This window comes from Bubalus kerabau, chromosome 9, assembly GCF_029407905.1.
Source record: "Bubalus kerabau isolate K-KA32 ecotype Philippines breed swamp buffalo chromosome 9, PCC_UOA_SB_1v2, whole genome shotgun sequence".
Taxonomy (NCBI): domain Eukaryota; kingdom Metazoa; phylum Chordata; class Mammalia; order Artiodactyla; family Bovidae; genus Bubalus; species Bubalus kerabau.
In genome coordinates, this window is record NC_073632.1 from 105,401,781 (window position 1) to 105,422,371 (window position 20,591).

The 20,591-nt window shown below is 44.4% G+C and overlaps 1 protein-coding gene across 7 annotated transcripts in view; it reads right to left on the minus strand.

Annotated features, from left to right (window-relative positions):
- PRKN (parkin RBR E3 ubiquitin protein ligase) overlaps positions 1-20,591 on the minus strand; it is a 1,201,168-nt gene that overhangs the window by 185,730 nt on the left and 994,847 nt on the right. For all 7 annotated transcript variants that reach the window (XM_055536152.1, XM_055536157.1, XM_055536158.1 and 4 more), the window contains one exon: positions 2,086-2,235. In XM_055536152.1, coding sequence (XP_055392127.1) covers positions 2,086-2,235 — 150 coding nt within the window. The remainder of the gene's footprint in view (positions 1-2,085; positions 2,236-20,591) is intronic.

Consider the following 20,591-nt stretch of genomic DNA (forward strand, 5'->3'; position numbering starts at 1 on the left):
GGGCTGGTGCACTGGGACGACCCAGAGGGATGGTATGGAGAGGGAGGAGGAAGGAGGGTTCAGGATGGGGAACACATGTATACCTGTGGCGGATTCATTTCAATATTTGGCAAAACCAATACAATATTGTAAAGTTTAAAAATAAAATAAAACTTAAAAAAAAAAAAGAATCATGGGTCGAGCCATTTTTGCAGTGGGTCTGCCAGCCCCAGTCAAGTCTTGAGTTAACTACAATTGAGCTTGACTCCAACCTCATGAGACCCTGAGCTAGAACCACACAGCTAAGCTACTTAGGGATTCCTGACCCTCAGAAGCTATGAGATAAAAGATGTTTATTAATGAAAAGGCTAAAATTTGGGGTTATTTGTTATGTAGCAACAGATAAGTAATATACAAACCAACAAGCATGCCCCTTCCCCATAACAAAACAGAATAAATAAAGATAAAACACATTACCTAGATGTTCCAAAGAAATACCCTGAAGATAGTCATTCTCCTTTAGGTAAGGTTTGCCCCTAAACTCTCTTAACCCAAAGATATTAAAGCAATTCAATTCATTTCCAAGGTAATTTTCCATAATTTGGAGTTCAAATGTGTGTGTTACTTAGAATATCACATTGTGTAAAAAAGGGAAGAGAAAGATGTTTAAATCTTAAAATTATATAAACCTTCAAAACTGTTCAAGATGAACAATGAATGCAGAAGACAGGCCCAAAGAACTCCCCAGCTTTAGACAATGGAACAATAGGAACAATTATTAGGTAGAAGCATAGATAGAACTGGGCCATTAGTTAATGGCTATTGTAACTCAATCTACAAGAAAACATTTGCTGGAAACTCTGATCCCGGAATTTGGCAGCTTGCTTGGGCCACATGCAGCTGATGCAGATTATACAGTAAATGATGATGACTAAGGCTGGGAAGCAGGGTTTGATTTCCATAATTTCTAAGGCTAGCAGACATGATGTGAGTTTTCATCCTAATGAAATCGCCATTAGCCCAGAAGTATTTCTTTCTGCTTACGCATCATGGTATCTCATTATTTTTCAACTTCCACTTGCTCTGCTTTATCACTCAGCCCAGAGCTTGGTGAGCCCCACTGCATGACCAATGGGGCGCTCTACCAAGGATGACAGATGCCAATTTATGCATAGGTAACTCAGGCGGGGCAGCCCCAATGAGGCCTGGGTGATACGCCTCTGCCATCCATCCACACTCCTCCTTCCAACAAAGCTCCTCACGAAGCCGCAATTTTAAAAGGAACGCTCTCCCATCACAATTCAACAGCATTTTATAAGCACATACACTTCTTCCTTTTCTGGCCGGCATGAAATTTAATACCAGGATTATTATCCATTTGTCATTTCAGCCTATAATTTAGCCAGCCTATTTGCGTTTGAGTTATGCTTCCCTCACCCCTTCACCGTCAGCCCGCAGCCTTGGACCCGTTCAAGACGCCGTCTAGGTCATATTGGTTTGACCTCTTAGAACAAACATTTTCCATGCTTCTCTTTCTGCTTCCCTAAGAGGCCCCATTAAGTTTTGCGCATCTCGATTTAAAATGATTTTTTACCACCCGATAACATTTCAAGTGTTCCATATTAATCTTCATTTTTATTTCTTGAAATACTTAGGCCAGCGACGTCGCTAAGACAATCACGCTAAGAGGTGGAATTCTCTTTCTCCTTCACTCCTGTCGACTCGATGCTACCTCTGAAGAAATCATTTTTGCTCTGAATTATCTGAGCACCGGAAGAAAAGTTTAAAAGGCTGACCGAGTGATTTCACGTCTTAAACACGGATAGCTATCAAAGCAGAAAATCTTACCTCCCCTCATTATATACGGGATTCTGTTAACTGAAATATATTTAGTTTTGTTTTTATATCAGGTTAGTTTTAGTTTTTACATCAGGTCAAAGATATCTGAGTCCAAATGGAAAATGAAAATAAATTAAAATGAAAATTAAAAAATCAGGCCAAAGCTATCTGAGTCCAAATGGAAAATGAAAATAAAGCACCAACCGAGCCAATTTCGCAAAGCAAACACACACACACAGTCCACACGGGGGTGTGGCTGGTACTCACCCCGCAGCCCAGGCCGCGGCCCGGCTCGCAGGAGACCTTCCGCTGGCCGGGTTCTGGAAGCAGCCCGGCCCCGCAGCCCGGGCCGGGGCAGAGCACGCCCCCTAACTGCAGCACGCACTCTTCCGCCCCGTACTGCTGGTACCGGTTGTACTGCAAAAAGAAAACCAGATTTTCAAAGAGACAGCACAGATACAAAGAGGTACAGGCACTCACGTTTTACCGAAATGCTACTATTGGGTGGTTTGGGGGCGTTTTCGTGTCGATCCACTTCCATAAAAACTGCAGGGGAGGGGTGGGTGGGGTGGATAAGGTATGGTCCAACCTAGAGAATCCCAGTCCCAACTTAAATAAGACATAGATGAGGCATTTATTCTTTGTGTTTCTAGAAATCTGTCCTCCAGCAATCTGCTTTTTCGAAGCTTGGATTTTTGGAATACGACTTTGTTGTTCAGTCGCTCAGTCGCGTCCGGCTCTTTGCGACCCCATGGACAGCGGCTGGCCAGGCCTCCCTGTCCCTTACCATCTCCTGGAGTTTGCCTAAATGCATGTCCATTGACTGAGTTAGTGATGCTATCCAGTTACCTCACTTAATACTGTTACCAGCAGCATTTAATAGACTTTTTCATACAAATTTTAGGGACCGCATCCATACTTAAGTTATGGACACTCTTAAGGACTCACTCTCAGTTTCATCAGATAGTATGCCATCATGCCTCTATTCGGGGATCTAGCAGTTTTTAAAACCATTTTGAAAAAAGACGTCAGTGTTCCACCTCTGGTAATTGTTAGCAGCCCACACAATATCAGTGAGCATATTCACTCTGACGAAGAAAGACTAATGTTCAAGAACAAAATTTTCCTTTCACATTATTCTTGTTCTTAAAGCATGATTTCTTTTACCCCTAACTTCATTTCTTTGTGCTGTTGCTTGGCTCAGTTCGCTATAACGATTCCTCCAGCCTGCAGAATAAGATTCAAACGGCACAGGCCATTGTCCAAAGCCTTCCTTATCACAGCCCTAAGTTACTGTTCTCCTGCATTATTTGATCATACGCTCCTCTAAACTCAGCTCAACTCAGATCGATCTGCTCCACAATGAGTTAATTTGTGCAATATTTATTGAGCACCTACTATGTGCCAGATACCCCGTGACTGCTGGGATACTGCCTCGAACAAAAGGGCATCTTTACTCTCATCCAAAAGTCTAGAACAGGAAATACAGAAAGGTCAAACTGTCTAGCATGTCAGATGGTGATAAGTGGGGAGGAGAATAAAAAACCAGAGACAGATTCAGGGGAAGACATGAATGACAGTTTTAGAGAGGCAATCAGGGAATCCCTTATAAAGAAGGTTCATTTAAGCCAACATCTGAAGGAGATTATAAAAGCAAGCCAGGTGCCACCCAGGGGAAACGAGTTTCCAGGCTGAATACAGAGCATGATAAAGGTGCAGGGGCTGCAGCGTGCTCAGATTGTTGGAGGTCCCGCAGAGAGGCCAGTGTGTCTGAAGTAGTGAATGGGTGTGTGTGTGCGGGGGGCGCAGATTAATAGTAGACGAGCCAGAGAGTTCATGGGGGTCCAGGATGTATAGATCCCCGAAGGCCGCCAGAAGAATTCTGGCTTTTATTCTGAGAGATACGGGAACCACTAGAGACTGTGGAGCTGTGGATGACACAATTTGACTAATCTCTTAAAGACAGCCATCTGGCCTATGTGCTCAGCGTAGACTCTCGGGGACAAGGATGGAGGCAGGAAGCAGAGATGCAGGTCGGAGGTGGTTTCAGTGAGGTCCATGGAGAGATGGTGGTGGTCTGAACCAGGAAGGCAGCCGTGGGGGTGACGATGGATCAGTGGTTGAGCTCTGCATGTACTTTGAAGGTAGAAATGGCAGATATTTTTAGGCGGATTGGATATGTGACGTGAGAGGAAAAGGAATCAAGCAGGATATAATGTTTGTCCCCCAAGGAGAGAGGACAGGGGAGCATGGGGGAGACCTACTGAGATGGGGGGACATGGGAGAAAGGTGTGTGTGTGTGTTTGTGTGTGTGTTTAGAGAGTTGAGAAAAGGAATCGTTATTTCTGTTGTCATCTGTTCAGTTTGTTAACCTCTGACACAGCTAAGTCAAAATGTTGAGTGCCTAACTGAACGGATGGCTTTGGAATTTAGGAGAAAAATGTAGGTTGTAGACACCAGTTTTGAAGTCATGGGTGCACACAGAGCTGAAAAGGAGAGGATTAGCATCAGGGCAACTATCCATTTTCTCATATTTCTGACCTTATCAGAAAGAGAAAGATGGATTGGTCAAGTCCCCTTGTAAATATGCTAATATTACTTATATACAATGGCATTAGCTAGAAAAGAGTTCTCATCTGTAGAATGCATTTAGTGGAAACACTTGATCTGAGTTTGCTTACAGTGAACAAACTAGAATATGTGAATGCATAAAGCAAGGCTCTCTGAAAATGTCATAAGCTATGCAGTTATTAAGGGGTGAATGGAGACATTTCATCAAGTGGTGAATGGTGAGACAGTTGGTATACCTGAGAGGTTTTGTGTTAGAGATCATTCTGTGGGCTTCCTGGAGACCTGACGCATTGGCTCTTGCCTAGAGTATGTCCCAATATGCCAAGAAAGGGCCTGGGCTTTGTTAAACACAGTCGCTGTGTTAAATGATGGGGGCTTCCTTGATTTCGTCTGTGTTTCATCATTGCCAGCACCCTTGAAGTTATTAGGAAAGCGTGACACTGGGCTCCATCTGTGATTCTTGAACGTCTGGTTTGACAGTCAGACTCTGTGTCATCTTAGCAGCCCCAAGACTGGAAGAGACTCTCTGCCCTTTGTGGAGGCTGAGATGGAGCCACTAAAGGAGACTGAGGCAGGTGGAAAATGAGAAGAATGAGCCAGTCCTGGAAGCCAAGGGAACACCATGTTTCAAGGAGGGTGTATGTGTCATGACAAATTGTGTCAAAGGCTGCAGATAAACCACTTTATCTGGAAGCTGGCTGGACTTAGAAATGGAGATGCCGTTGCAACCTTGACAGGAGCCATGACTTATTGAAGGCATGGAGCCAAAAGCCTTGTCGGGGTGGAATCAAGAGAGAATTGGAGGAGACAGATTCCAAGAGGTGAGCACGGACACTTCTTTCTAGGAGTTTGGCCGAAAGGGCAGCAGAGACGGGGGAGAGCAGCTGGAGGGGCTGTGGGACTGGAAAGAGTTTTTGAAAATGGGGACCTCTGTAACGGCAGGATGCTAGTTTGCCGAAGGGAGTGAGTGGGAGAGGAGGAACTTGGTGGTGCCCGTAAGCAGGTGACGCAACGGGAGCTGAAGGATCAGAAGAGGGGTGGTCTTGGAGGGGAGGAAGGCTGCGTGCTGGGACCCAGGTGTGGACAAGGGAGGCGTGGGGAATTTGAGAAAGACGGAAAGGTGAGAAAGGGGAAGAAAGGGATAGTCAGGATTGTTGCTGGGCACTAACAGCCCATGATGTGAGCGTTGAACCTTAAAGAAAAGCTGAGCACTAAAGAATTGATGCTTTCGAATTGTGGTGCTGGAAAAGACTCTTGAGAGTCCCTTGGGCTGCAAGGAGGTCAAACCAGTCAATCCTAAAGGAGATCAACCCTGGATATTCATTGGAAGGACTGATGCTGAAGCTGAACCTGATGCACAGAGCTGACTCTCTGGGAAAGATTGAAGGCCAAAGGAGAAGTGGGCAACACAGGATGAGATGGTTAGGTAGCATCACTAACTCAGTGGACATGAATCTGAGCCAATTCTGGAAAATAGTGAAGGATATGGGAGCCTGGTGTGCTGCACTCCATGGAGTCGCAAAGAGTCAGACACGACTTAGTGACTAAACAACAGCCCATCTGGGGTCAGAGACTGTGAATCTCGAGCAGGCTGGTCAGTAGAGTGCCTGCTCCTCTGCAGCAACACTCATTGGCAAGGGCAGAGCAGACACAAAGTTGGCTTTAAGCCAGGTGGGGTTTGCTCAGACTTGTATGAGGAAGTCTCCCACCCCCCTTTGGCTTTGGCACATGACATCCCCTCATATCACTGTGAATGATTCCAGTAAGTATTTATTGAATCCCTCTGCTCAGCTCTGTACCACTGGACTGTGAAAATTTCTGTCTTGGCCTATGCAAAATGGGTACAAAATTTCAGTTTTACAAAATGGTTACACCCCAGGGAGCTAATGTACAGCCTGGGGAGTACAGCTAATAATTTTATTTTGTAGACTTGAATTTCAGAGGAGGCAATGGCACCCTACTCCAGTACTCTTGCCTGGAAAATCCCATGGATGGAGGAGCCTGGTAGGCTGCAGTCCACGGGGCCGCGAAGAGTCGGACACGACTGAACGATTTCACTTTCACTTTTCACTTTCATGCATTGGAGAAGGAAATGGCAACCCACTCCAGTGTTCTTGTCTGGAGAATCCCAGGGACAGAGGAGCCTGGTGGGCTGCCATCCATGGGGTTGCACAGAGTCGGATACGACTGAAGCGACTTAGAAGCAGCAGCAGCAGACTTGAATTTGCTAAAATGGTAGCTATTTCCAAACTATAGAGTTTTTACTTAACATTTTCAATTTTACATCTATATCTGCCTTTCCACCCCCTCCCCCCACTGGCTATCAAGAACACAGAGAATGATAGAGATGTGATACATACATACAACGGAATATTACTCAGCTACAAAAAAGAATGAAATAATACCTGTGCAGCAACGTGGATGGACCTAGGAATTGTCATATTGAGTGAAGTTAAGTCAGAGAGGGAGAAATATCGTATGACATCTCTTATATGTGGAATCTAAAAAGAAATCATGCAAATGGACTTACAGAATGGAAAGAGACTCACAGACTTAGAGAATGAACTTATGGTTGCTGGGGAGAAGGGACAGTTAGGGAGTTTGGGATGGACATGTACACATTGCTATATTTAAAATGGATAATGAACAAGGACCTACTGTGTACCACAGGGAACTCTTCTCAATGTTGCCTGACCGCCTGGATGGGAGGGGAGTTTGGGGAGAATGGATATATGTATATGTATGACAGTCCCTTTGCTGTTCACCTGATACCATCACAAAATTGTTAATTGGCTATACCTCAACACAAAATAAAAAGTTTAAAAAAAAAGAAGACAGAGAATGGTAGGATTATCATATTCACGATAGCAGATTAGCTTCAGCTTACATTGTACACACTGCGATTTCAGAACAGTAATAATATTATCACCACGAATATGATTACTGCTGCTGCTGCTGCTAAGTCACTTCAGTCGTGTCTGACTCTGTGCGACCCCAGAGACGGCAGCCCACCAGGCTCCTCTGTCCATGGGATTTTCCAGGCAAGAACACTGGAGTGGGGTGCCATTGCCTTAAACCTCAAATATACTTCCATGTGCTCTACCCATTCTCCTGCTGAATTTTTCTAACAACAATAGTGTATCTACACTGTGAAACATAGGGCCATTTCATACTATGCTTTCTTTCTAATTGTCATCTTATATTAACCCTACACACACACACTTAATGTTCACTGCCAGCCCTCATGTTGATGTCTGACCAGCAATTCTGGTGGTTTTAAGTTTGTTCTCTAATTCCTTGGGAATATGTCACTGGAAAAATATTCACTGAATTCTTGCTCAGTGACAAATGATTCAGGGCCTTTGTTCTTGAGCATGAGTTTGGCTGGATGAGTCCCGGGTTCACCTTTTCCCCCCTCAAGTATCTTAAATGCCTTACTCTGTGTTCTGATGTAAAGTGTTATGGGCAAGCCTGATGATGATCTGATTTTTTTTTACTTTATGAGTAAATTGATCTTTTTTGTCCAGATGCCCAAAGGATTTCTTTTTCTTTAGAGTCTAGTAATTTTATTAGACTATGTCTTGGTGAGGCTTCTCCAGTGGCTCAGCAGTAAAGAAATCGCCTGCAGTGCAGGGGTCACAGAAGAAGTGGGTTCAGTCCCTGGGTTGGGAAGATCCCCTGGAGGAAGGCTTGGCAACCCACTTCAGTATTCTTGCCTGGAGAATTCCACGGACAGAGGAGCCTGGAGGGCTTTACTCCACGGGGTCACACGGAGTTGGACTTGACTGACGGGACTTAGCACAGCACAGCACATGTCTTTATGCTGGTCATTTTCTGGTCAATTTTCACACACATTCTATGTCAGGAAAGTTGTACTGAATTTAATTTTTTAGTATTTGCTCCATTCTCTTGCTTTGATGTTTTTCTCATGGGCTTTCTAGCATACATATATTAGATTTTCTTTATCCAACTTCTAAGTTGGTCAACTTCTCTAAACTCATTTAGAAGTTGGTAAATAAAGTGCTCAGTTGTGTCTCATTCTCTGCAACCCTATGGACTCGCCAGGCTCCCCCGGCCATGGGACTGTCCAGGCAAGAACACTGGAGTGGGTTGCCATTTCCTCCTCCTGAGGATATTCCCCACCTAGGGATTGAACGCCCATCTCTGGCATACCCTACATCGGCAGGCAGATTCTTTACCACTGAGCTACCTGGAAAGCCCAAATAAAGTTAATCTTACTTTATTTTCATTTTAAAGAATTTTCTTTCTTTCCAATTTGTATTTCTCTTAAGACAATATCTCCTGTTATTTATCTGCACTTGTGTAATTTCTTAATACAAACAAACTGTAGAAAATTCTTAAAGAGATGGGGAATACCAGATCACCTGACCTGCCTTCTGAAAAATCTATTTGCAGGTCAAGAAGCAATAGTTAGAACCGGACATGGAACAACAGACTGGTTGCAAATAGGAAAAGGAGTACGTCAAGGCTGTATATTGTCACCCTGTTTATTTAACTTATATGCAGAGTACATCATGAGAAACGCTGGGCTGGAAGAAGCACAAGCGGGAATCAAGATTGCTGGGAGAAATATCAATAACCTCAGATATGCAGATGATACCACCCTTATGGCAGAAAGCGAAGAAGAACTAAAGAGCCTCTTGATGAAAGTGAAAAAGGAGAGTGAAAAACTTGGCTTAAAACTCAACTTTCAGAAAACTAAGATCATGGCATCTGGTCCCATCACTTCATGGGAAATAGATGGGCAACAGTGGAAACAGTGGGTAACTTTATTTTTCTGGGCTCCAAAATCACTGCAGATGGTGACTGCAGCCGTGAAATTAAAAGACACCTGCTCCTTGGAAGGAAAGTTATGACCAACCTAGATAGCATATTAAAAAGCAGAGACATTACTTTGCCAACAAAGGTCCATCTAGTCAAAGCTATGGTTTTTCCAGTAGTAATGAATGGATGTGAGAGTTGGACTATAAAGAAAGCTGAGCGCCAAAGAATTGATGTTTTTGAACTGTGGTGTTGGAGAAGACTCTTGAGAGTCCTTTGGGCTGCAAGGAGATCCAACCAGTCCATTCTAAAGGAGATCAGTCCTGAATATTCATTGAAAGGACTGATGCTAAAGCTGAAACTCCAATACTTTGGCCACCTGATGTGAAGAACTGACTCATTGGGAAAGACCGTGATGCTGGGAAAGATTGAAGGCAGGAGGAGAAGGGGACAACAGAGGATGAGATGGCTGGATGGCATCATCAACTCAATGGACATGAGTTTGAGTAAACTCCAGGAACTGGTGATGGACAGGGAGGCCTGGTGTGCTGCAGTCCATGGGGTCGCAAAGAGTCGGACATGGACTGAGTGACTGAACTGAACTGAACTGAACCAGTGAACCAGTGAAGTTGCTCAGTCGTGTCCGACTCTTTGCGACCCCACAGACTGCAGCCTAGCAGGCTCCTCCATCCATGGAATTTTCCAGCAAGAGTACTGGGGTGGGTTGCCATTTCCTTCTCCTAATTTCTTAGTATATTAATTCCCTTTGGAGTAGTTATTTTGGTTTACACCTGACTGGTGGATAGGACCGGTTGCTAAGCACTCACGTCTCTCAGGACACTATTCTGTTCTCCTCTCTGCCTCCTCAAAAACTCTGTGGGATTTGACCTTTTTTCTCTTCTATTGAGATTTTAATTGTTTATTTCTGTTGCCCTCCTTTACATGAAATTAGTTCTGAAGTTTTAGGAGGAAGAAGGATTTCAAGTAGCTGGAATGGCTTTAGAGTTTCTTCTTCAGTTCTGGGGACAGTGTTCAAAAATATAAAGGCTTGGTTCCTGCCATCTCCTAACTCTGTTACTCTCCTTCCAACTGGACTTTCTCTTTTCCTTTACTTTTCTGAGTGAATCTCTGCTCAGCGTGCGGCGGTGTCCTCATAGAGGTCTTTGGCTTTTGCATCTTGTGAGTCATGGGAGCTGCGCGCTCCAGCCCCTCACACCTTCCTGTAGACCCTCCTCACTCCCCCGTCTCCTTCATGGAGTTGTATTCCTGAATTCATCACAATGTCTTGACCATAGCTGTTGCACAATTAATAGCTGTAGAATAAATGAATGAAATTTAACTTCATTCTTAATTAAGGAACTCTAATAAAATAGTCAATGACAATGGGAATTAATAAGAGTGGGATAGGATGGTTTTACCTATGTGAATTATTTTCCTATTTTAAATAAATGGTTAAGTAGTTAGCTATTTTCTGATTTGATAACAGATCAGCTGTCTATTTAATTTAGTTGAGCAATTTTACTGTTACGATAATACTTTTTCTAGGAAGAAGCTAACCTATGGACAAAGTGCAATAACGCTTTAACAGTTCTTGCTGACTACATCTGTCACAGTCTCAAATTCTGACAGAATGCATAAATTATGCTCCTCTTTCCATTTATTAACTAAGGGATTTATAAAAATGACTTTTTTACATTCAATCTATTTACAATACACTCTAGGAGCATTTGGGGAAACAATTCCTTTTCTAAAGGAAGACAAATATTTTAGCTTGTATATCTGGTAATTTCTGGTTAAAAACTACACACAGGGTTTGAATTTATTACATTTACATTGAATTTACCTACATTTACTGAATGCATTTTTTTCAACATTGTGAAATATATAAGAAAAACATTTGACCTGGACCAAGAATGATCTAGCACTCAAGAAAGTTAAATGTCCTAAGGAAACAATCTGACTCTGCAGCCCCATAGTACGTAGCCTGTCCAGGCTCCTTTGTCCATGGAATTTTCCAGGCAAGAACACCGGAGTCAGGGGCCATTTCCTCCCCCAGGCTCTTCCGGACCCAGGGACTGAAGCCCGGTCTCCTGCCTCCGCAGGCAGGTGCTTTACCGCTGCGCCACCTCTGGGAAGCCCTGGGTATGCCATTAGCAGAGGTCACTGCGCAGTTCTTTTCAAGGCACGACCCACATTTACACAGATTCCTTTCAACCACTTACTGGGACAAAGTTGAGAGTGCACGGAAAGAAACCTACTGTATACTTATTGGAGAGCCGTGACAAATTAGCACGAAACAGAGCGGAATGTTTGTACTCACCTGAGTGTAAAACACACGGAGAAGTGGTGAGTGGGCTGCATGGGGTGGAGGGGACAGTCACTGACCCTTTGATACGACTTGTGTTATTTCCTAGGGCTTTTTTTACTTATCGCTGTTGAATAGCATTTATAAACAGAACTAACCACTCCAGTACTCTTGCCTGGAAAATCCCATGGATGGAGGAGCCTGGTGGGCTACAGTCCATGGGGTCACTAAGAGTCTGGCATGACTGAGCGCCTTCACTTTCACTTTTCACTTTCATGCATTGAGAAGGAAATGTCAACCCACTCCAGTGTTCTTGCCTGGAGAATCCCAGGGACGGGGGAGCCTGGTGGGCTGCCATCTATGCGGTCACACAGAGTCGGACACGACTGAAGTGACTTAGCCGTAGCAGCAGCAACTTGGATGAATGGGATTAATTTCTAACATGAACTAGTTCTGCACAGAGAAGGAGTCCATTCTCCGGTGATCTCAAAAGTAGCAAATTCTCTAAAAATCCCTTCTGCATTGTCTGCCTTTGGAATCACAGTGAGGGTCTTTGCATGTGCTTGTGTACACATATATATTAACACTTATTGGTCAACTTATGCTGTTTAAGCTATTAAACAAGTTTGAAAATCTCTAGATATACTTTCATAAAGTGGATAATCTACAGATACCTAACATAATTTCAACCTGACAGAATAACATTTGCAAACATTAAGAAAATTTTAATATTAACAAAGTATACTATTCCCTGTGAAAGTGAAACTGTTAGCTCTTCAGTGGTGTCCGACTCTTTGCTACCCCTTGGACTATAGCCCACCAGGCTCCTCTGTCCATGGATTTCTCCAGACAAGAATACTGGAGCGGCTTGCCATTTCCTGCTCTAGGGGATCTTCCCAACCCAGGGATTGAGCCTGTGTCTCCTGCATCACAGGCAGATTCTTTACTGTCTGAGCCACCAGATGCTCATTATACTATTCTATACCTAAGGAAAAAAAAAAAAAGTTCTTCCTACATTGCATCAGACTATAGTCACAATACATCCTGTTAGATGACCTATCTAGGTAATATGGCAACTCATCCATAGGGTTTATATTTTATATATTTGGGGAGTCAATTATTCAGTCTTTATGTGTATGCTCAAGGGTTCTCTTAAGAACAGGAAATACTCATTTTAAAGTATTAAAAGTATAAAATGCATAGGAGTTTCAGTAAACTCATATTTTAAGAATCTAAATAATGAGTCAGGGGAGAGGACAATCAAATAGAGGAGGAGCTTTGGTGGTCTGCTGCAGGAAGAGCTGGGTTGGGTAGGAGAATGTTCTATAATGAAGCCAGGGCCCCAGTTTCAAGTCCCACATGGGCCAGTTAGCTTCCCATTTCTTGCCAGCCACTGGCTCCATGCTACATGCAGGTGGTCACCTGAGGGTCAGGTCGTGGGGGGTTCAAACCCTCCCCACCACTGGACAGCCCCTCAAAGGCCTGTCCTCTGGAGGAGGGCACAGACGCTCCTTACAAGGTGTAATTCCCATGCTTTCTTCAGAAAAGACAGCAAGAGGGAAGCTAATCTTGTGAGAGAAATTAAAAGCACAGGGATACTACGTAAAAGTAAAATCTGGGGAAACTGGCGAATGTTCTGTTAAAATGAGTCAGAGCTTGTCAGCCGTCCAGGAGGAGCCGCAGTCTTTCAGATTTGAGCAGGAGAGGTGGCCGTTTTTGTTCGGCCGTGGAATTTCCCAGAGTGGCCTTTTGGGGGCACTCAGGTACAGCTATAAAAGCAACCTCTACAGGGGCTGTCCAGCTTTTCCCCTGCTGAATTCTGGCCTCTGTGAAGTCCTGGCCACAAGAACCTGGGAAATCCCTCCATGGCCCTGTCTCCTAGCCCCCCGGAGGCGAGAAATCCCCACTAGAGATACCATTCTCTGAATTACCACCCTGTGCCGAGGACTGTGGGCTTCCCAGGTGGCTCAGTGTTGAAAAATCCTCCTGCCAGGGTAGGAGACACTGGAAACACAGGTTCGATCCCTGGGTTGGGAAGATCCCCTAGGGGAGGAAATGGCAACCCACTCCAGTGTTCTTGCCTGGAAAATCCCATGGACAGAGGAGTCTGGTTGAGCTACAGTCCATGGGGTTGCAATGAGTCGGACATGACTGAACAACTAACACAGGCCTAAATTTTTCTGCTAGAATGCCTCTCTTTGCACACCCAAACGCCAAGGACTGTACCGACATTGCCTACTCGGTTCACGCTCTGTCTATCCTGGGAAGTGACAGGTGAGACCACCGGGTCATGAAGACATTCAATCCCTCGCTGAAGTTCACCCGGCAGGAAACCCACACCCCTCATCAGAACTCGGGGCTCTGGCTCTTGAAGGCCACCCTTTCCTGATACCAAGCTGCCTCCATTTTTCTTCCTTTTTTCTCTTTTATTAAAAAAAAAAAATTCAGCTCACTATTCCTTCATCATTTAGAGACTCACAAAAAAGCAGGGTATATGCTTCCTCTTTGGATTAAAAAAAAATCTAAAATAACTTTATAGAGGAACATGAATTTATGATTAATTCATTTCCCCATGCTATGTGGAGAATGCCCTATTTTCTATATGTATTAGAATTAAAACAAACAAACAAACAAAAAAAAACGCTTCTTCAATTCTCAGTAATCTTAATCTTATTTTCCTTCATTTGCAGGTAGTTAGCGCTGGGGAGTTGGTGACAGCCTCTCTGGGGGTGCCTGTCACATTGCTGTTTGTATTCTCAGTTTTATTGCTAATAATGTTCTTTTCATCCCTGGACATCTGTCATCGACTGATGTAGTAAATTGGCTAGAGAAAGGGCTAGACCTTGTTCATTGCCTAGAAAAAAAAACATCATTAGGATGGCTGAAAGTAAATATAAGGAGAAAACAGATCAAAGAACACCTGAAATATAATTAGAGAAACAGACTGCATCCTGGATTGCAATTTACAAGGTTGGTTTTTTTTTTTAATTTTTTTTTTTCTTTTTCAGATGTTTCAGATAACATGATGCCAAAAAGTAACTCAGCTTCTAGTAGTCATGGAATCTTCCGGAAAGGAGGTCAAAACTATTGGCTTGTTTGTCCAAGCCGTGGGCCATGTAGTGCCCCACAGGAAGGGTGAGGCTTTGAAAACAGATACCTGCAAACCACTTTCATTGCAGGAGTTTCCACTGAGGGTGTGACTTCACAGACTTCTGGAAGCTTCTGTTCTGCAAACAGATCTGCTAAGCACACCTTCTGATGGTGCACTCATCAGAGGGCAAGGCTGTGGGCACCAATTATTTTACCCTTTCCTACAGCCCCTGAGAAATGCTTTTGAGCAGTGCTGTTAGTCTCCAAACATGAGAGCCTCACGCTCAGGGCAGTGGAACTTCCCCAAGAAGGTGTGGTACTCACCACTGCCCCCTCTGCCCTGCCCGTCTCTTCCTGGGCTTTGCTTTTCTCTAAAACAGGATTTTCACATCTCTCCCGTCCCTAGTCTAGAGGCAACTACGTTGGTTACAAGGTGAATCTGAGGCCAGGAGGAGGGGAAGAGTGACATTTCATTATCTGGAAGTTTTGTGTAAGCCTTTGGTTTGAGGCAATGCAAGAGGTTAGTTTCCACTGCACGTTTAATGAACTGATTAGAACTTCCATGACCCAAATAATTTAAAACATGATTTTCTGGATTGTGTTAGATGGCATTACACTTATCTTTCCTTGGTGTCAACAAGTCTATGATACCAAGCAAGTTTTTTTGGAGTGAAGGCTAAGTAAGCTGCTTTAGCGCCCAAGAGACGCACTTGAGATAACAACAGTCAGGTAAGACAATGAGAGCCAGGTCTGGCTGTGCACCCGCTTCCCTCCAAAGGTCATCATTATGCCTTCCATCATGCCTCACATCGTACTTGACTTCTGAGACTTAGGCATCCCCCACTGTTCTCATTGCCATAAAGGTCTCAGTAGTCTCCACTATGAGCCTCCCCTCCCTCCTACATCCTCTCTCTGTGCCCCTGGGATTCCTGCTCCACAATGAAGAAGCTCCCCTAGATAATCAGCCTTTTCAAACATTTCTCTCTCCTTCCTGATTTACCAGAAACTGGTCCATCTCCTTGCAAGCCTCTAAAATGAAGGCTGCTTTTTGTTTTGGGTGTACACAGCTGAAAGCCAGAGGTGGAGCTGGTTGTCTCCTGCTTCTTCAGCGAGGTTCCCAAACTGTCGGACTCTCCTCGCTTGCAAAACCGCACCCCGCTGCTCCTTTGAGAGTTATGCCGCTCGACTACACATCCTCACCTTCTCCCTACTGCCACTGCCTGCGGTGGGCATAGGTAGAGAAGTCCCTCATTCTTGGGAGACTTTAGCTCCTAGCTCATGATTTACGCTTCTGTCCTTATTCTTGTCCTCTTTCTGGGGATCGAACCATCCATCCATCAACCTGTTCTTTCAGTTCCTTTATACGTTCTCATTTCTGGGAACCTTTCAAAGAAAATTCTTCTACTGTTCCAATCCCTTTCTGGGCCTTGCCATCCTGAGAACTTGCACCACCTCTGAAACCTAAATTCCAAATGTGTCTCTTTCCAACCATCATCTCCTATCTTTCCTTTCCTGATATTCTTACTGAAGTATGGACACTGCTTAAATTCTTCAGCATCACTGAGACTTCTCATGAGCTGCCCTGACAGTTTCTCCCAGGCCACTGTTTGTGGGCTCTTAAATCACTCATCACAAATGTCAAATGAGCATTTTTAACTTCCTCGTGACTGTGTTATGATTCTCTAGTAGCATGGCTTCTCTTGTTTCTTCCCAAACTGCTCATATCCCCCACCCCACTCACCCATTTCCTCCTTGGACAATTTACTTCGTATTTCACTAAGAAGACAGAAGTTATGAATGAGGTATTCATTTACTGGGCAGATATTTACTAAGCATCTTCTATGTGTCAAACACTCTATGTGGAGAAGATACAGAAGTGAAAAATGTGTCTGTTTTCATGGAGCCATCAAACACCAACTTCTCCCCGCCCCCTCTTCCACTACAACAGCAAACACGCCTTCCCCTTCCCACCCCGCTCACCTGTGGCTTTCTGTCTTCATACAACAAAGAAAGTGGCTTTTTCCCTGTTAAGGGTCAATTCCTCTCTCTGTGCCGTGTATCCAAACACTTAACATCTTCTAAAGTACTTCCTTTCTTCAGCTAGCTTATCTAACTCTTGAATTACCAAGCAATCCATCTCTGCTGGATCATTTCAATGAGCATAAAACAAGCTCTAGCCTCTTTGGTCTTTAAAGAACTCTCCTGATATTTCTGCAGTTCTTTTTTCCTTTTCATAACAAAAATTCTACAAGAAGTTGATTCCCTTCGGTGGACTCTTGATCACATAAATATATGGCTCTTGTCACCAACTCTCCACCAAAACCGGTCATTACACTGACTGGTGATCTCCGTGTTGCCATGTACAAAGGACAACAGACTGACTTCCTCTCACTCAGCTTCTCGTTAGCATGAACATAAATCTCCCTCTGGGGAACACTTCCTTTCTTGGCTCCATCAACATGGCACAGCTCTGTATTTTCTTCTACTTTACTTGAGGCTCCTGTATGGTTTCCTTTGCTGGCTGCTACTCTTTTACCAAGTTTCCAAACATTGGTGCTCCTTAGGGTTCAAACGTGGTCCCGCCCCTCTTACCTCCTTTTGGCAACTGTCATGGATGTAAAATGCCACCTATATGCTAACAACTCCAAATTTACCAGTCTCTGACCCCTGACCTCCTTCTCTGAGCCCCAGTGCACACATCCAAATCTCGACTTATCTCCTTCTCAATGCCTCAGGCACATCAAACATATTAACATGTTCTGAATTGAACCCTGATTCCATGCTTATCCTTACCTACTGCCATCAAACCCATCTCAGTGAATATTACTGTAGGATTCCTTCATCTCCCTGACTCACAGCTACTCAATCACCGTGACCTTTAATTCTACCTCTCAGTATTCATTTATTTCTGTTTCTTCTGCCAGTCCTCATCTGGACCATATCCATATTGCAACAAGACTGACTTTCTTAGCCCGTGATTTGGATATGTCCAACCCCTGGACATCCATAGCCATCCCCCATTGGATATGTCCTTCCCTGGTGGCTCAGACAATAAAGTGTCTGCCTACAATGCGGGAGACCTGGGTTCAATCCCCTGGGTTAGGAAGATCCTCTGGAGAAGGCAATGGCACCCCACTCCAGTATTCTTGCCTGGAAAATCCCATGGACAGAGGAGCCTGGCAGGCTACAGTCCATGGGGTTGCAAAGAGCTGGACACAACTGAGCAACTTCACTTTCACTTTCTATCCCCTGCTTAAACTTTCAAGGATTCCCCATTGAGTTTAGAATAAAATCCAGACTCTTAACCATGGCTCACATGGTTTGGATAGTTTTTATCTTTCATCACTGTCCCTCTTGCTCATTATTTTCCAGTCACATTGACTTTATTTAGTGGCTTGAAGAAAGCAGGCTCTCCAGCTCCTCTGGGGCCACTGAACATGTGCTTTCCTTTGCTTGGAAGGCTCTTCTCCCCAGCCCAGTGATCCTAGCTCAGTCCATGGGTGTCCTCTCAACTTTCATATTTCAGAGGTCCTGACTCCTTTTCTAAAGTAGGTTACATCTTAGCTTTTATCATGATTTGTGCCTGTGACTTCCTTGTTTATCATTTTATACGACACTAGCAGAATAATCCATGGGGTTCAAGAGTCGGACACGACTGAGCGATTGCATAACAACAAGCACAATAATAGTAAAAAAAATATTAAAAATATTTGTTGAATAGGTGAAGGTAGTTTCCTTAAGATTCTGGTGATTAAACTCAAAGAGGAGGTAGCTGGTAAGAATGGAAGTATGTTTGAAAGGCAGTGCTTCTGAAGACTCTCCAAACCCTCTGAACTTATAGATATCACATCTGTTTCCTTTGGGCTTCCCTGGTGGCTGAGACGGTGAAGAATCTGCCTGCAATGCAGGAGACTCGAGTTCAATCCCTGGGCTGGGAAGATCCCCTGAAGAAGGAAATGGCCACCCACTCCAGTAGTCTTGCCTGGAGAATCCCAGGGACAGAGGAGCCTGGTGGGCTACCGTCCATGGGGTCGCACAAAGAGTCAGACATGACTGAATGACTAACACTTTCACTTTTTCACAATCTGTTTTCTTTAGGGCCCACCTAGAACTTTGGAGTCACTCTACCTATGTACAGTGTAATATCTTTGCTAAGTAGCTTGATCGTGGTGGGTGAGGGTGGGGGGCTGAAAGGGGCTTTACGAATGTAAATTGTAAACACAAATCAGAGACAGAACCAAGAAGCTAAACTACATGCATTGTTTTAAATTCCAAGGGGTTTTGATTGCACTTTTACTTTAAGAAGGTAATGATTTACAGTGTTTAATGATTTATTTTTAATTCAGATCTCAAAAATCCAGTGCTTATTGAATGAAATTGAAAAGGAACCACATACAAAGCAATCAGATAGCTGGTGAGCATCTCTACCTTCCGGTAATGAACTCAGTAATTAACTAGTATCTGTACAGGTTTTATCAACTCAGTTTTATCAACTTTTAAGTGAACATTACACTGATTATTTTTTAATTTTTTTCTTTTCCATTATGCTTTCTTTTTAATAGAATATTGACTGTAGTTCCTTGTTATGCTGATTTTAGTGTCTACCTTGGTGCTGCTAGTTCAGTCTATTGATGGACTGTAAATAGTACTTAAATCAGAAATATTTTAGTGTAGCACTTAATATCTGCAACTTACTTTGCCATCTTATTTATTTATAAAAATTTTAAGAGATGACTGAACATTACTTTTCCTTTTTCTACAAACTGAAAAGCCAAGTTAAAGACTAAAATGATCTGTCCAAGGGAACTTGTAAAATGCCGATGTAAAATTTTCATTTCGTCCTGTACTATGTAAGTTGCCTCAAGCATCCAGAGAGAGGCTGACGGTTTCAGCAGCTCCTGGGTGAGGCTGCCCACCCCGACAGGCAGGGGTGGTGGTGTTGCTAGAACTCTCCGCTGCTCAGCAGACCTCATGCCACCGTCTGCCCTGAGGCCACTAGATCTTGTCCCTGTGTCCTCAGGATAGAAATATCCCTGGCTGCAGTGACCTGCTTATATCAGTCACCGAAGACATTCCTGGCTCCCTGGTCGGTTCTCCCTTCTGACCCCTGACCCCACACACGGCTCCATCCATCCCCTTTCCCTCTCGCGTCCCCCAGCTGCCCTAACTCCTACCCTCGAGCTGGGGGAACTCAGAGTGAGTCAGCAGGATCTGCCCTGTAACCCCAACCTACCTACTCTCTCAATGTTCTTCTCACGTCCTTCCCCAACTGACCTCGGCTTCCGCCCCAGGACACGATTTGCCCTTCCTTCCACTTTACTCCCCCTTCTGCCCCTCAAGTTTTCACCACTGCTCCCTTTTGCATCACCTCATGGATTTTCAACATCCCCAAACACAACAGCTTTCCTTTCTCCTTCTGAAACCCCTGCAGTTGTGATTTTCAAACCATCAGGCTCTGTTGTTTCTCTTTTACAGTCAGATACCCCCGGCTCCCTCCATCTCTCTTCCCTCCCTGACCCATTTCTAGAAGCCCCAGTTCTTGACTCACCAGCACTCCCTCCAAGTCTGTCCTGATGATAATTCTGGAGGGTCCCAGGGTCCACATGGGCCATCCTTTCCAAGTCCGTGCCCTCAACTTCTCCAGTCATCTTGTCCGCTCCCTTAACTCGGCCCTCTTTGGGGCCTCTGCCTCCCGACCTTGTCACTGCCAATCTCCACACCACCTCCACAAAACCCCGAATCCAAAGGGTCCTTGACCCCACCGGGACCCGTAGCCAGCGGACCCTGTCGCATTTCCCCACCCCTTTTTCTTCCCCCTTGTCTCCTCACCAAGCTGAAATCCCAGGCCCAGCTACTACACTCACACCCAAATGTCTGCCCTGCTCTCCGTTCTCTCTCCTGCTTTTGTTTCACTGGGGTGGCTGGTTAGACCTGACCCTCTGCCTTTTCTACGTCTGTGCCCACATCGATCAGCGTGACTGGAAACCCCCCAGGTTGATGGATCTCACTCCAAATTCACTCATTT